The sequence below is a fragment of the Pezoporus flaviventris genome, unplaced genomic scaffold, assembly GCF_033815535.1.
Source record: "Pezoporus flaviventris isolate CSIRO_AGI_PZ_B2104156 unplaced genomic scaffold, CSIRO_AGI_Pfla_v1 ptg000081l, whole genome shotgun sequence".
Lineage (NCBI taxonomy): Eukaryota > Metazoa > Chordata > Aves > Psittaciformes > Psittacidae > Pezoporus > Pezoporus flaviventris.
The window spans coordinates 4,420,669-4,437,813 of NW_026892629.1; the positions used below are offsets into that span (position 1 = coordinate 4,420,669).

At 37.8% G+C, this 17,145-nt stretch overlaps 1 protein-coding gene across 10 annotated transcripts in view; it reads left to right on the forward strand.

The window, feature by feature from the left end:
- Positions 1-17,145, forward strand: part of PTPRK (protein tyrosine phosphatase receptor type K) — a 400,889-nt gene that overhangs the window by 319,521 nt on the left and 64,223 nt on the right. For all 10 annotated transcript variants that reach the window (XM_061474956.1, XM_061474957.1, XM_061474958.1 and 7 more), the window contains exons 12-13: positions 7,905-8,178; positions 10,524-10,560. In XM_061474956.1, the coding sequence (XP_061330940.1) occupies positions 7,905-8,178; positions 10,524-10,560 (311 nt within the window). The remainder of the gene's footprint in view (positions 1-7,904; positions 8,179-10,523; positions 10,561-17,145) is intronic.

Here is a 17,145-nt window from a genome sequence, read left to right on the forward strand (position 1 = left end):
ATGGAAGCTGATAGAGCTGTTCATTTCCAAGTGACATTCATTTGACTTTACTGTTGTTTTTCTTAGCTAGGCTGAGCTTGCCAATAGATCTGTAATGAAAAGGATTTTTTTTCTTTTTTTAATAGTCATGACCTGAATCATCCTGATAGCTGTCCTGTTTGATTTAGGGTCCCCAGGACCAATCTCCTATCCATTATCATTTCATTTTAGTTTCTCACAGTGTCTCTGAAATATGAGGTTGAAAGGTGTTTGTCAGAAAGTGGATTTGAAAATAACACATCCTCTCCAGTGCTTCACATCAGCTATTCAATAGAATATATGTATGACTGCAAAATTGGAAGCTCAGACGAAATGAGAGAATAATAGTGATGAATACAAACTATTTGACCTTTTTCCTCTCAGAATGCTTCTTACTAGAAATCATGTAGCAAGCTATTAAATTTTCTTTGCCGTGTCCTATAATCATATTAAAGTGTTTCATTTATGTTAACTTTCTTTCCCTTTCTGCACTCTATTGAGAGATAATTTAATTCTGTTTGCAAAGATTAGTCCGCATCCTGCTCTTTGCTTCTACTTGTTAGTGCAGAAATTTTGTGACATTATTTGGTTGCATTTGTGTTTTATTGATGTGGCTGCATCAGCAATATTCAGGGACAGGGTTGACTAATTGGAGGTTAATTAGCTACTGAACATCAGAACCTTTTCATGCTCTTACCCTTGTGACATTTTAGAGAAATGTGAGCTAATGCATTTCATTCTGTGTTACATTAAGTCAGTTACTGTGGCTCAGCTGACATCAAGTAATGTGCCTGAGCCCTAATATTCTCTAATAGGAAAATAAACTATATCTTAAGTCTGTTTCCATTAAAAGAAATGCATGTTTTACATGGATGTTGTAGGGATGAGTCACGTACCTATAAGCATTTTTATATGCTTCTCATATAGTCACCCTTATGATTGATATGCTCAAGTTATTTATTTATATTCTGTTATAGAAGATAATCTGAAGTCATTCCTTTTATAGGAGATAGTGGTGGGGTTTATATTCATAAATAGTAACCCCCTACGTTTCTGAAATACGTAGTTTCCGGAAGATTGACCTGGACCAAACCTAGGATTTTTCGGGGTGTGAGGAATGGTAAAATGGACAGGACTACATCCAGTACAGAACTTGGATTCCTAAAAAGGGGGTTTTGTTGAACTGATACAGCAGAAACCAATCCTGTGATCTGAAAATGCTCCCAAGTTATACAAGTGCTTAAACTCACTACACACCTTTGTAGGTGCTTTTAAAGGCTTCCAGGTGTCGTGCTGCTGGCCGTAACCAAAGCTGTCCCTATTTGAGAAATGTGGTATCTGTCTCGCAACCCACTTTTCTCTCCTGGGGGTTTTCTTTTGTGAACTGGTAGCATGATGGTATGTGGCTAGAGGGCTACTCCTACCTAGCTTGGGGAGTTCTTTCCGTACACTGTGCTGGCAGGCAGGTAACTCACTGCAGAGTAAACCTACAGCACACCACCTCATGTATATTCTCTCAATTCTCCTTGCAGCATCCTCAGTACTATGACATGAGCTAAAGCACTTAGGAAGGTGGCAAAAAGGATCTATGTACTAAATGTTAAGAGATAGTTTGACAGAGTATTAATAACTGTTGTTTGAGTATGTTCTCAAAAAAGCATATGTTCCTCTTCCTGTCTTCCATCTTTTCTCTCCACTTTTATTAATTTCTAAATCCTAAGAGATTACATGTAATTTCTAACATCAAAAGGCAAAGGAAATATGTCATTTACCATAACCAAAGAGCTGGGTTGGTTTTTTTTGTTAAAGCAAACAGGTGTTGTATTTTTCACTTGGAATAAGAAGCATTCTCCAGGGGAATGTAGAAGACATGGTCCCATTCCCTTTTCTGAAGTTAACACATGTTGCAGTCAGGTATTTTTCAGCAGCTTGTTAATAGGGAAGATAAATGTAGCACCCTGTAATTCTGAATTGATTAAATGCATTTTGTTAAACTTTATGATGCATTTTAGTGAAGCTTTACTCCATCCACACTGCAGTTGTGTTTCCAGTACAAGCTGGCTTGCTGCCATAATGAGTGCTAGTAGGTAGGTGGGAAAAAATGCATCACCATGCCTGCAGCTGTGATTGAGTAGAAGGGAGTCAAATGCTCTTTTTCAGCCTGACACTGAAGAATACGGTTGACTTTTTGAAAACATTTGTTTGCACCCAGTGCTCTATTCCCTGGAGCTGTAGATGGTCAAAAGATCATTTTATGTGATAGCAGTATGTCCATGTTTTAAGAAAAAATAAATAATAATAATAATAATAATAATAATAAAGCTTAGTCTCATACTCTTAGTCTCATACTCTTTCGCTTTGACAAACAAAATACTATGATCAGATTTTGTTGTACTTCACCCTTTCCATCAGTACAGCCTCCCAGGAAATGGATTTTCCTTAACTCAAGTGTAATCTATATGCAACTGTCAATCATTTATTTAAGACACTAGATGCCATAGTCATCACAGTTTAAACATTATTCTAATCATATCTTCCCTGTCAAGTGTTACCATGTAATCTCTAGCATTCTTTATGGCCTCCTGAAGTTTTAAACCAAGTTACAAACTAGAAATGCAAGGGGAGATGGGGCTGTATGGCTCGGGCTCACTCTGAAGCAAGTACCATTTCACCATCAATCTTGTGGATGAGATACCAGTCAGTAGAATCAATGGTGCTTCACTGATTCATCTGAAGATGTGATTTGTCACTGTAGTTCTTCTGAAGGATTCTAATTGAGCACCAGAACAGCAATCTTGTTTTCAAATGCTACTGCAGATGCAGATTACAAACAGTGTATATCAGAATCAGGATAGACAACTTTTTAATTATGAAATTAATTTTATTTGATTGTTAAAGGTTTTTTTTCTTACACCTCAGTATGCAAAATCAGGTTATTTTCATTTTGCAACAAGACTAATTAAGTGGACCATGTCAGGAAGCAGCTAAAACTTAGTTATCAGTCACGATTCCAAGAGCTGGGGTTGTAACTCGGGCTTTCAGTCAGTCTGGTACCTGTCAAAGGAGAAGATGCTTTGTCACCACTAGGCCTGAAGTACGAACAACATTTTCACTGCCATATCCCTTTGGAAGCCTGAATTTCTAATGAGAGGTGAAAAGGAAGAGCTGTTGGAAGGGGCTTCCTTCAGCTGTCTGTAATGATCTTGGTCAATAGGGAGGTACTGTGCAGGTTTTCTTGAGTAAAAAAAAAGTAAAAAAAAGGGGTTGGTTTTGACATGAAAAATAATTTCTTCATGCAAAATCTCAGCTGAGGAGCTCTTTATCTGCTATGTCTTTCTCTGCATACATGGCTGCCTTAGGTGACTGTTTGGCCTTTATGATCCCAATAACTTATGTAGCAGGTTTTGAAATTTGCATTACTATTCAGAATAGCTTAGAATTTATTTTATTCACCAGGTTGAAGGAATATTGTCATCTAGGTTTTTCCCTTCTCCCTCTTTATTTCTCTCTTATTCTTTCCTTGATGTATGGGAAGACCAGAAAAAAATTGCTATTGTAGGAATTCCCCCAGCACCAGTCATAAGAAAACTTTCCCAATAATTGAATTCACACCATTACACAAAAAGTGTGTAGCAAATGTAGGATCATTGAAGCTAGAATTATTAATATGTAAAAAAGGAGAGTACATAGTTGTTAACCTTTCACTTATAGGCTGATATCAGACCACATTTGCAGTCACTGAATACCCTGCTTTTGAAGTTGCAAATATTAACTTTAGCTTCTTTCTTCACATCTTACAGCAGGGTGTCCTTTCTGAACACTATTATGAGTACATAGAGTAACAGTGCTGCTTTGGGGCCCTATAGCATTTAGTAAATGGGTTTAAACAGATGGTATCACAAAGGCCCCAGAGGTAAATGACTGTATTCCTCCATGTCTTGTTAGTCTGTAATGTTGCATGAAAAATGCAGCCAGATCCCCTTTCCCACACAGATAGGCACATCTTTTATTTAAAAAAAAAAAGCTTTGTCAAAATAATTAAAAAAAAAAACACTAAGCAAAACAAAAATAAATAGATAAAATAAAACAAAAAACAAAACCTCCCCAAACAAAACCTTAAAGCCTTGGAGACTTCATGGAGACTCTAAAGACTCTGAAGACTGTGTTAACTTAAAGTAACTGTATAAATGCAGAAGGCTACAATGTGTATATCTACTTCTTATTTTCGACATTTTGTAGCTTTTCTGATGTAGGGAACCAAAAAGCATTATTTTTTGAAATATTTTATGTAAATTGCTTTCATTTGAATTTTTTTCAGAACCTTCACATTTTATCATTTCATGCTTAAAATTTTGCAATACCTTTTCTATAACACTGAAAACTGCTGCATGTTTTTAAAGAATGCTATTGAAAGAGACTTTCCTGATATATAACACTCATGCCCTTCATCTTTGATATTTGTTTTGGTTTTGTCTCCAAAGAGACTTGACCCTTAAAAAAAAAGACAACTCATTTACACCTTACTCTATAAAATGGGGGGGGGAGGGCGAACGGGTGTTTAATTTGGTATCTGTGGTGGAGCTTTGCTGCTCAGAGGTGTGACAAACAGGGCTGTTCCAGGGGACAGTTGCCTCTGTCATGCACAGGCATTGTCTGCCTTTCTGCTCTCCCTGCTCTGGCTTTCTCCTATGAAGTTGGCAGGTGTCACAGATGACAAGTTTCCTGCTCTCCTGGCACTTCAGAGAGCAGAATTTGTGTCTGTCCCAGTCCTTTGGCAGCTCATGAGAGAAAACTGCAGAATGGAGAGAGCAGAGATACAGTGTGTGTGTTCCCAGGACTCACCAGTTGATTGGCTACCCAGTCTGGAAGCAGTCGTTTTAACCCTGCCTGGATCCACAACCAGGCCAGGGAGGGAATGGCAGTGCCAGTAGTCATTTCTTCCCTTTGGGTGGTATAAATAAAAATTATTTTAAATACTTTATATCCTGACAAGTTTGTGAAATATCGATGCTTTTAGGGGATTTTGCTAGTACATTAATTTTGAAGCATAGAAATATTCTGGGCATTTAGGGGTCTTGCGGAAGTAAATTAGAATCATAGAATGGTTAGGGTTGGAAAGGACCTTTAGATCATCTAGTTCCAACCCCCTGTCATGGGCAGGGACACCTCACACTAAACCATCTCACCCAAGGCTTCGTCCAGCCTGGTCTTGAACACTGCCAGGGATGGAGCATTCACAACTTCCCGTGGCAACCCATTCCAGTGCCTCATGACCCTAACAGGAAAGAATTTCTTCCTTATATCCAATCTAAACTTCCCTTGTTTAAGTTTTAACCCCTTGTCCTATCACTACAGTCCCTAATGAAGAGTCCCTCCCCAGCATCCCTATAGGCCCCCTTCAGATACTGGAAGGCTGCTATGAGGTCTCCACGCAGCCTTCTCTTCTCCAGGCTGAACAGCCCCAACTTCCTCAGCATGTCTTCATATGGGAGGTGCTCCAGTCCCCTGATCATCCTCTTGGCCCTCCTCTGGACTTGCTCCAACAGTTCCGTGTCCTTTTTATGTTGAGGACACCAGAACTGCACACAATACTCCAAGTGAGGTCTCACGAGAGCAGAGTAGAGAGTCAGGATCACCTGCTTCGACCTGCTGGTCATGCTCCTTTTGATGCAGCCCAGGATACGGTTGGCTTTCTGGGCTGCAAGCACACACTGAAGCTGGCTCATGTTCATTTAACAGGATATTACAGGGGTAATGGGTTAAAACTTAAACAAGGGAAGTTTAGGTTGGATATAAGAAGGAAATTCTTTCCTGTTAGGGTGGTGAGGCACTGGAATAGGTTGCCCAGGGAGGTTGTGAATGCTCCATCCCTGGCGGTGTTCAAGGCCAGGTTGGACGAGGCCTTGGGTGATATGATTTAGCGTAAGGTGTCCCTGCCCACAGCAGGGGGGTTGGAACTAGATGATCTTAAGGTCCTTTCCAACCATAACAATTCTATGATTATATGATCTATAACATCCCTAGCCAAGTTTAATTCTTACAGGGCCTTGGCTTTCCTAACTTGGTCCCTAGCTTCCCAGACAACATCCCTGTACTCTTCCCAGGCCAGCTGTCCTTGCTTCCACATTTTATAAGCCTCTTTTTTCATTTGAATTGCGGTGCAGGCCATATTAACTGGACATGGTTAATACATAGAGTTTACCACAGTAGGTGATTTTCAACCAGGCTCAGTTCACAGACAGTTTATGAGAAACACAGATCCATGGAACCAACTCATAATTTTTTTTTTATCTTTTTTTTACCTGGAGTTTCAAAAATGAGGTGACCTTGTATATTCCTTTTAAACACTTTGAAAGGGAAGAAAGAGGCTTCCCTCCTTAATGTTTTAGGTGCTAGGAAAAGGGAATGCTAACTTCTTCTTTTAGCTCAAGAAAGACATGAAACTAATTTCTTATTTTTTTTCTTCTCTCCTCTCTTCCATTCCCCAGTATCATACTTCATCACTGCCACTACAGTTATTGGGTTTTCTGGGCAGTAGGAGCAAAGAAAACTGACAAAATAATATAATGCTGCCCCATAAGTTCTGAAAGAAGGAGGATTGTCTTTTCCTGTGCCTTTCAGAGTCCCTGCAGCAATGCACTGGCACTACGAGAACTCTATTCCATTTTACTATTTTTGTTTAGGCAGCTTTAAATAAAACAAGACAGGCAGTTCTGCTAGCTGAATTGAATACATGTCTTGTCTAAATTGGCAGGTCTTGTATACATGCTGAGGCATATTTTCACAGTAATCTTTCCTAAGGTCTTCAAATGTATCTGCATATAAATGAGGAATTGTTGCATGTATACACATCTGTGCATATGTGCGTACGTGTATGTATAGTTAAACCCCAAGCCCCTCTCTTTTGTCTCCTTTTTTTTTATATATGAACTGAAGAATTGACTCATGCTCTCAATATGTAAGTTCTGTACTTCTGCACAGCAGAGGAAGCTGATAACGAGTTGGTAGCAACCTGCAGTTAGGTAGTTTCCCTAAAGAAAAAGAATAATTATAATTACCTGTTCCGTTTTGAGCAGGTGATTTTGAAAAGTAACCAAGCCATGGACCATTTCAAGAGAGATATTGGGAGTTTGGGATGGCATTTTAATAGGAGAAATGCCATCTGCTTCAGCAATTTGTAATGTTTTATCATTGACAACTGTAGAGGAATGAGGCAGTCTATTTTGGTGAAATGGACAGATTTCTGTCCATCTGTGCTTGTATCGCAGCATGTCACATGTACTTTAGATCTGCATAGCTCTGAGCCAAGATAGAAGCCACAGCAAGGTCAAGAGGTGGAGAAGCCTGTCAGCATATTCTGTCTCTAATGATATGACAACTGCAAATTGGTGCTTCAGGCATAACCTGAAGGTAGTCATTACGTTGGGCCTTGAAGCTCATTTTTATCTGATATTGTTTCAAAAGAAGATGCTAACTTCAGATGCTTCTGATTAGCCAAGAGTTTAATCTAGTGTAGATTAAAATCAGATTCATTACTGGGTTTCTTCATTAGAAAAAAAGAAAAATAGATATTGTTGTTAGAAGGATTATTGTTGTTGTTGTTGTATGGATTTGCATTGTTGTTTCTTCTGAAAAAAAAAAAGAAGAAGAGAATGTTGCTTCTTTCCAATGGCTGAATTAAATAGCTCTGTTATATTTCAAGCCTTTGTTTCTTCTCTTCATCTACACATCTGCTATTTCTTTTTTCTTCATTTTCTATTTAAGTTTACAGAAAGCAATTGAGTTAATTATTATTTATTAATTATTAATAATAAGTCTTTTCGGAGACTACAGATTTGACCATAGCAGGTGACCTTAAGGTTATGCTGGTTTTCCTGTCTCACCAGTGCCTACCAGATTGTTGTTGAGGAACTACACCCACACCGAACAAAGCGAGAAACGGGTGCCATGGAGTGCTACCAAATCCCCGTCACCTATCAAACTGCTCTTAGCGGAGGGTCACCGTATTACTTTGCTGCTGAGCTGCCCCCTGGAAACCTGCCAGAGCCAGTCCCTTTTACCGTGGGTGACAACAGGACTTACCAGGGTTTCTGGAACCCGCCACTGGCTCCTCGGAAAGGCTACAACATCTATTTCCAGGCCATGAGCAGCGTCGAGAAGGTAAGTGCCAATCACACCTTTCTCCTGCAAGGAGTCAAAGACATGGCCATGGTGACAATTAGAGGACTGTTGGAGCTGGATGCAGTAGGTGTTGGCAGTGACATGGCTGTAGTTCCTTCCATACTGTGACAGCATGCCAGCGTGCCATTCACATTTCACACCCTCCTTGTGTGAATCTTTTATTTATAGTTTAGAAAACTATAGAAAATTGCAGTCATTTGTCCATAGGAATCCCTATATGAAGTGCCCAGGCAGGCCAGAAAGGAGCTAGAAAGGACAGCCAGACTGATAGCTGCTATTCACATCAGACCCATCAGAAAGGAGAAGCTGCTGTGTTTACCCATCCATACATTTGGGTCTCAGCAGTGATCGAACAAATCCTGGCTGACAGGCAGCCTTGCCTTGGACCCTTTCAAAGCAAATCTCACCTTCTACCTATGGTTATGAAAACTGCATATGCATCAAGTTGAATGGGGACAAAGGAGGAGGTAATTAAACTGTATTGGAGCTGCTTGAGAACTGGATGCTTTTTTTCTGACAGAAGAGACCATACCTTCTATTTAGTTCTTACCTATAGACCTGTATGAAGCAAAGAAAGCAAACTAAAAGGTAACTGCTAGATACTCATCTATATTTCCCTTACCTCCTACAAATAATTCCCTTTGCTTTTGTTGGCTTCCAGCAGACTAAATTGTAAGGGAATTTTTTTCATTCCTCAAGAAATAAATGAGAGGGAAGAGTAAAATAAAAATATTAAATACAAAAATAAATCTTTATTTTGGCTTTTACATTTTGACAGATAAGTAGAAGATAAGGGAAGAACATACAGTTTTTTACTTTAACTTGATTTCAAGTTGTGATCGAGCTTAATTCTAAAATGTTTTTCTCTGGTATGATTTACAACTTTGGATCAGATTTCTGTTCCTACAGGGATTTGGGAGGAGGATTGAGGAGCTTTGCTCTGCATTCTTCCAGGACAGAGATCTAGTTATTGTAAGGTAACCTCTAAGCCGCAGAATGTTTAAACGGTTCCTTTACTATAAACTATTGGGAGCACCAAAATCATCAAGGGAAAGTAAATTGTGCTCTGAAATATGCTGTAGGATTGTGATGAGGGTTATGCTGTGATCTTCACAGACATTTTGACCAAAAGTGGACAAGTAAATCCAGTAATTGGGAAGAGTGCTTAGGTAAGATTAGTTTGATAAAATTTGTTGGGCTTTCATTTAGATTGAAAAATTGTCTTTATGGAACGCTTATGGGAAGCCTCAATTCACAGCTTTGCTTGTTCTTTATGAGCTGTGTTTGCAAAATAGCACCAACGTATTTTGCCTGTTGTGCGAGAATCTTCAAGAGAGAGAATCCCAGGGGATGCACTCAGGGGTGGAGTGCTGGGGGCTGCAGGACTGAGGGAGCATGTTTTATAGAATGAAACTGTCATTATTATATTTTCTAATTACATGATAATATTGTTTAGAGTTATTTAATACAACAGCAGCTGCATTCTCTCTCTCAACCTAATGCTGTTTCAGCATGTTTGCCTTTAAAACGACTGTATATTGTATAAAAAAGGTCAGAAAGCCCATTTGTGACTGACCCTCATCTGTTCAAGTTGTCCAAACTGTGCATAAACAAGTCATTTCTCTGTTTCTTCATTTCAATTGCTGACCAAACTTCTGAAGGAGGAGGGGGAAAGTAGGATACATATAAATGGTCTTTGCATGTGCAACTTCTGAAGCATATCACTGTCAAATCACTGTCTTTCCTGGGCAGGTTATATAGTTTGTAGATTAACTGTGTCATGTTAAGGAGTACCTGGGCTGTTTCTGTGCTCATTCCATACTCAGAAGCATAAGGGAATAGGTTTCAATGTGCATCAGGTGACTCTGTTCAAGACTGTCAGGATGCAGTAAGACAAGTTTGGAGACAGAGTTGAACAAATGTACCTTCTTTGCTGCATGTTACTCTCGGAGGTCAACACTGGCTCAGGTTTTCTATGCCATGACATAAATAGTAGCACCAAACCTTCTTTTATTTCACTGTACCCTCTCTCTGTATTCTTATGGCATGATTTCCATTAGATTTTAATACTCTGAAATTTTGCTACATTTGGGCTGTCTTGCACCTTTTCTTCCCATCATTATCCTGAATAATACAGTCTCAGTTTCATCTAGTTTTCAAAGGCAAAACCTCCCAGCTTCCTCTCCTGCTAAGACCAGAGCCCTCACCCGCCTTGTTGGGTTGCCCCAGCTGATCAGCAGATCTTAAGATGAATGTAAGGAGCAGGGAGGGCAAGGAAAAGTAACTTGATCTAACTGTTTTCTTTACTTTTCCCTCCTCAACAGGAAACCAAAACTCAATGTGTTCGAATAGCTACCAAAGGTAAGAGGCTTGTCCCTCCACTCAAAGTAGCTTTTCTAATGAATTGTGACATTTGTATTAAATGTTTGAACCAAGGCCATAACTGTTCCTCTATTTTGAGCCACTTGATTGTTTTAAAATGTAATGATCTACTGATTCTTATTCTTTGGTCTTGGGCCAAAAGAATAATGTTCTAGCAATACTCATGATTTAGAAAAAATAAGCATCCCTTTCGTTTGGGGGTTTGTTTTTTTTTCCTCTGTGGTTTTTGAGGTCTGCTTTTAGGCTGCTGGAACATTGCAAGCGGCAGATAGAGGGACTGGAGACTAGCAGGGTCACTTGATTGAACTATCTGTTATGCTAACAATTATTTCCAAGCAGGGGTGGGTGGAAGGACATGATAATGATCCTAAGAGAGAGCTCTGAATGTTAGTTAGACATAGGGGAGGGCTGATTTGAGGAAGGCCTGTGTCTTTGATGGCAAGTGAGGCCCAGGGCTAAGACTGAATGCATAGCTGTGAGAATAAATCATATTGACCCCACATGCAGTGGGTTAATCACATACTGCTCGCTCAAAATTGCTGTTTCATCTTCAAATGAGGACTTAGTTGTTCTGCTTATTGTTATCTCTTGCTTTGACTGTATTTATAGCCATTCATTCTGGTTGATTGATTGTGTCAACATGAGTTTTTTGATAGACCTCAGCAGCATAAACAAGAAAGGACTTTACAAGTGCTGAAAGAGTACTCTGCAGAGGCCCAGCATTACTTATATTGTCTTTTCTAATTGCATATTGATACTCAGCATAAAAACAACTTTAGAAATAAGCAAGCGGGCATTTGAAGTACTATACCAGCACATCAGCACCATTTTATTAATCACTTCTTTCAATATAAAACTTGTTCCAATTAAAAGCTGATGCCTCTAATGAGGTGTAGCAACCAAGCATTTTCTTGAGAAACCAGCAAGTAAAATGTACTTCTCAACACATGTTAAATTTTCATCTAGAGAGGTAAGCTAATAAAAATAGGAAATTAAAACTGAGAGCTAAGTCTTCTGTGAAAAGTACATCAGCATTATCTTTCTTATGTTTACCTGGCAAGATTAAATGTTTGATATTAAATGTTTGATACATTTGTATAAAGAAATATTTATGTACCACGAGCATGTATTGCTAGGATGTGAGTCAAGGGATAGTTTTGAAATGCTCAGAAAAAACTAAATTCTTGCAGGACTGGGGAAGGGGAAAGCGGTAAACTCTCATCATGAATTTTCTGGATAGTAAGAACAAAACAGGGAAAGAATTCATCTGTCTTATGAGGAAATTATTTTTTACTTAGCTGTACTCTGTCCACCAATCTCAAAGTAATGTTCACAAGAGCAATAGTCCTGTTGGTGGTTGCTTTTATGCTCCCTCTGCCGTAACAGTCACATTCACCCCAATGACTGTAGTCTGAAGGAAGGGGGAAATGAGCAGCAAGTTTCTTACCATCAGGACATAAATCTTGCCTTTGCCACTCTGGCTAAGGACAGGTTTTCCTGAAGTAAATGTCTTATATACCAGTACTATATTCCTTGAATGTGGAACTAAAACCCAGAATGTTTTCTCTGAATTTATTTTAGTCGATGTGAAATGTGGGAGGAGGCAACTTTAGGAGCAAAGGCTTTTTTTTTTTTGCTCTGTAGGAAGACATTTAATAGGGCATCATAGCTTCAAAGTCACATACATTCATACCTCTCGAATGAGTTACACTGGTATTCTAAGCCGTGTTTTAAAAGTTGACACTGAATTTTTCCCCATGTTTTCATTGAGAAAATAATATAAAGATTTGTTGTACTTAAAGAAAAGTATACTTAACATATTTGTGTATGTATATGTTCACCTGGTTGTGGTGATTTTTTTCAGTGTAGGTTTTCTTTGAGTCACTGACCTGGGAGACGTCAGCTTACATTTGTAATATATTTATAGGGAAAAGAGGACTGCCTCACCTTACCTAATGCACCCCATTAAAGCTAACATTCCCTTTTAAAATCCATAAAATTGTCTAAACTTTGTATTCAGTTATATAAGCAGTGTGTCATTCTGTAGTTCTGTGTCCTTTCCCATGACTTGAAGCAGCCTACAGCTGGACACAATGAATTTTGCTTTGAACATTTTGAAAAGGCATTAAAAATCATAAAGAGCTGGGGAAGGGGGACATAACATTAAAGGTGCATGTAGAAGCAAGACAAAATTTCCCTGGTGGTGAAGTTCAGTATTATCTGTAAAGGTACCTTTTCGTTTTATCTCATTCAAACATCGGGTGTAATTTACTGTGTATATTCACACTGATGAGATGTAAAGATGGGGAAAAATACAGTAGTAATGTCATGGTTTGGTGCTGGAGCAGTTTATAGCCCTGAAATTATAATCTTGATAATTTAACTTTCTTAGAGTGTTTTTCCCCTGAGTAATTTTCTGTTTGCTTAGGCAGTTCCTGTTAATAGAATTTACATAGATTTTAATACGTAGGGTTTTGCATATACCCTTCCCACGGGTTCCCATTCCCTACCTTTGAGAACTGATGAAATAGTTTCTTGTTGGTGTCAAACTAATGAAAGTCAGCAAATTTAAACTGAAGTGCTCAGACTTTTTTAGTCCATATATTCCAGGTGCAGTGTTCTCATGCTCTTCTGATAACAAAATGCACTGAAGCGTGAACTCACCTAAAAGATGGTGCCAAACCATGATTGAAGTATGTTGCTGCTTTTGGTGTATCTTGAAAAAAATGTTTTTAGAGTAAGCTGAGAGACTTACTAGTGTCTGGTGTATTAAAATACATTGAGTTAATTTTTCATGGAAGAAGATATTGGAACAGCACCAGATTAAAAAGTAGTCTCCTGAGCAGTTCCTGTGTACTTGCAGCTGAAATATGAATGCCAGAATGATTCTTTGATGGCCATGATTTAAGACAGTAATAGAATTCCCTGTTTTTCTGGACATCTATTTCCACAAAGTTTGTAAGACCTTAATGACTTTATGACTTTTGCCCTTCTGCAGATTGGACTGAATTGGCCAAGGAGGTCCCAAGTTATTAGATGTGGTGAGAGGGTATGAAAGTTGCACACAGTCTGTTCACATAAGCTTTGATGCTTGAGAAAACTAGGTTAGAAATATCTCCTTGTTACGCAGGTGGTGGGTAGAACATACCTAAAGCACCATTTCCATTACATGTATAGCCCAGAAAATGTATGAGCTGTGAACCTTTTTAATTCCTTGGATGCTTTTAGCCAATATTGTCTTCCTCTGTTAACCTGAATTCCATTCCCATTCAGATCCTCTTAGTAACAAGTGATCATCATCAATAAAAAAAAAAAAAAAGCAACAAAACCAAAGCCATAACAAAACAAACCCATAAACAAACCAATTGTTCTCTGCCTCATTATTTTTTTAATCTAGCTATGAGCATTACCCAGTCACTAATAATCTCACATATAGAGTAACTGAAGAAGGAGAAAAAAAATTTAAAACTCTTGTTTTCTAATTACAGAAAAGGGTAGAGACACTGATAGGTAATAGGTAATAGGTCAGATATTCATTAGGAATGGAAAGATGATGGAATTATGCTAAGAAATGTGTATTATTTGACGAAAAAAAGGTGTTGCATATAATTTTCTAACGAAAGTTCTAAAACTAATTTGGTAAGGCAGAGTTCAACTAGTCCATAACATGCTCATAGCACAATGGTAACTCAACCAAAGCATTGATAGAGGCGTGAATAAGAGATGCGTGATTCTCGGAGCATGCACTGCTGAGTAAAACACAATATTTATGGCTGATCAGTCACATCTTGGACTGTGTGAAACTTTGAATAGGTTTTCACTTGCACATGACAGCATTTCATTTTACAGTCTAAAATGTTATCAACTGCTCAGAGAATGAAACTAGATTAACATAGAAAAGAAGGACGCTTCAAATTATTCGGCATTTAAATAGACATTTAAGAGGACAGAAGGGACAACAGAGCTGTTACTAATCAGTGAGTATATGAAGCTGACATTTCTGACAGTTTGTAGGCTGCCAGGTTTGAGAGTTACACTGATTTACATGTATTCTTTTGTTTTGTTTAGGAGACTAGAGAAAAAAAATTGAAAATTGAATCAGAAAGAATGTACTTTGACAGTAAACAAAGAGGTGGTGGGCCTGGCAGATCCAGTCAGAAGGAATAAAAGAAGCCCAAGATTTCTCATTTGCATTTATAACATGAACTTCATCACCTCCAAAATTATTTTCCCTTGTGGTTTTTATTTGTATTATTAGTTCAGGCAGTGTAGAAGAACCTCTCTGTCTCTGTGCACGTTTGGTTCATACAGATGGATGAAAATGCCGTTTGAGATGATGAGCATCTGGAAGTAATTGTGAAATAGCAGAAAATGACTTTTTAATCTGATTTGAGGAATAAAAAGGTCTGGGTGGTAACATTTCAACTGCAAGTGTGCATTTAGTCCACCATCATTATTGCTCTGAATTCATTCCCACAGCAGTTGGGGATTGATCCAAAGGCCTTTGATGTCAATGGGAGTCCTTCCACTGACATTAATGTGTTTTGGATTAGGTCTTTAGAAGTCATAAATCTGTCTAGACCATAATTATTTCCTTGAAATTGTTCCTGATGATGTTTCTTCTCTTAGGGAAATTTGTGAAAGTCAAATCACCTCCTGGCAGGATGCTCAAATATGTCTGTTACTGATTAATGCCCAAACAAAGGGAAGATGTCAGATGCTAAATGCATATGAAACAAAACTTCTGTCACTGTTGTTATGGTTGGATCAATGTTCCTACAATGACTTTAGCTGTACCATCAATAGCCACTGGAGACCTAACTGGCAAAATGAATTTAGAGATGGATGCAGATGTTGCCTAAATCACATCTTTCTTTCCAGTCATTTATAGGAAAAAGCTATTTATTTAATAAGTTTAAACTTCAGTGGTCTTTTGCATAACATCTTCCATCTCACAAAGAGGAGGTTTTAACTGATTTGCTGAGCTTTCCAAAGATGGAAGAATAATATTAGCATGGTGTATTTTCCTCCTTTGTATGTGAAATTGCAGTGGCTTACTGAGCAACCACATATGGTAGTTCTGATAAGTGATGCCTTTAGTTGTAAATAAAAAATTGAATGATCCTTTGATGGAGTATTTGATGGTAGTTATAAAAAAGGTAGTAAACTGAGGGACACCTCCAGATTTCCAGACACAAAAGCTATAATGTGGGTATTTTCATGTATGTGCAGATAATAACAAAATCACGGAATTCAATGACCAAAATTTTATTTGAGTAAAATAGAATATAATGTAACAACAGCATTTATTTGGTAAGCTATATGATTGATTTGCATGGGACAGCAGTCTTCAGAGAATGTGTATTTCCCATTCCTTATTGTAAGGCATCAAAGAGAAGTACCCTTTCTCCTTGTTACTTGATATCTCTAAGAAACAAAGGGTATGCTTATGACATTGCCTGAGCTGAACTATTTATTTTAACTATATTTGAAAATAGTTATGATCAGAAGTATTTTTACGTTTCCAACCCCTTTCCTAAGCCACCGGGAATATAGGGTTAGTACTATGTTTTGAAAAAGACTGCTTTTTCATGGAAGAGTAAATCTAGTAAGTACAACTAATAAATCTAATTGCTTTACTAGAAGACTTTGTTTTTAAATACATTTCTTAGTGAATAAATTTATTACATGCAAACATTCTTTTATTTTTTTATTTTATTCTTTTGTTAAATTTATTTTAGTTTTGAAAGTTAACTTTTTTAAAATTGGTAAGTTTGCAAGAGGAAACCCTAATGAAACACTTCAGTGTTGTTGTTTGGGTTTCTTTTTAATCAGCCATTGAATGAAGGAACTTTGCATCCAAAGATATAATAAATATTATCTTTCCTTGATTTTGAAATGTTTTGGTGTTTCTTTTGGTCTAGATACTTAATAAATTACCTTGTGCAGCTGCTGTAAGCAGCTTGAAATCTTGGGAACCTTAAAGGTTTCCTAAAGAATAAGAATCTTAAAAGTAAGAATTCAGGTGGAGGATTCTAGTTTATATTTAAATATTAGAGAATGAATGTTGTTACATTCCCTGATCAACATAGCATATATGCTGTTTTAGTAGGTGCCTGGTTTCTTAGGTCTCTTCAGCTATTACGAATATTATGTCAGGAATTACGTGCATCAAATGCTTTCCATTCATTGTTAGAGAATATGGAAACATAAATGTAGAAATCTACTGGTTTTACAAAAGCCATTATACATCTAAATCGATAGAAAAATCCTTGATTCCCTTTATAATAGATTAAGAATTAAGCAGTTCACTTGCTAATACTGCAGTGTCTTGGGTTGGGGTTTTTATGTTAACTCCTCTTTTTTTCTGTTTCATCATTTCTTACTTGCTTTTTCTTATGTCTTTACCTTCTTTTTTTTTTTATTGTAAAATTACAAGTGTTTAAAGAAAGTAAATCCTATCATCACCTGATAGGGCTGGGCTCATTATCCGCTTTTCACACAGACTGCCTAGATCTACTTTCATTTCTTATTCACTATACTCCTGGATAAAATGGCCCCTTA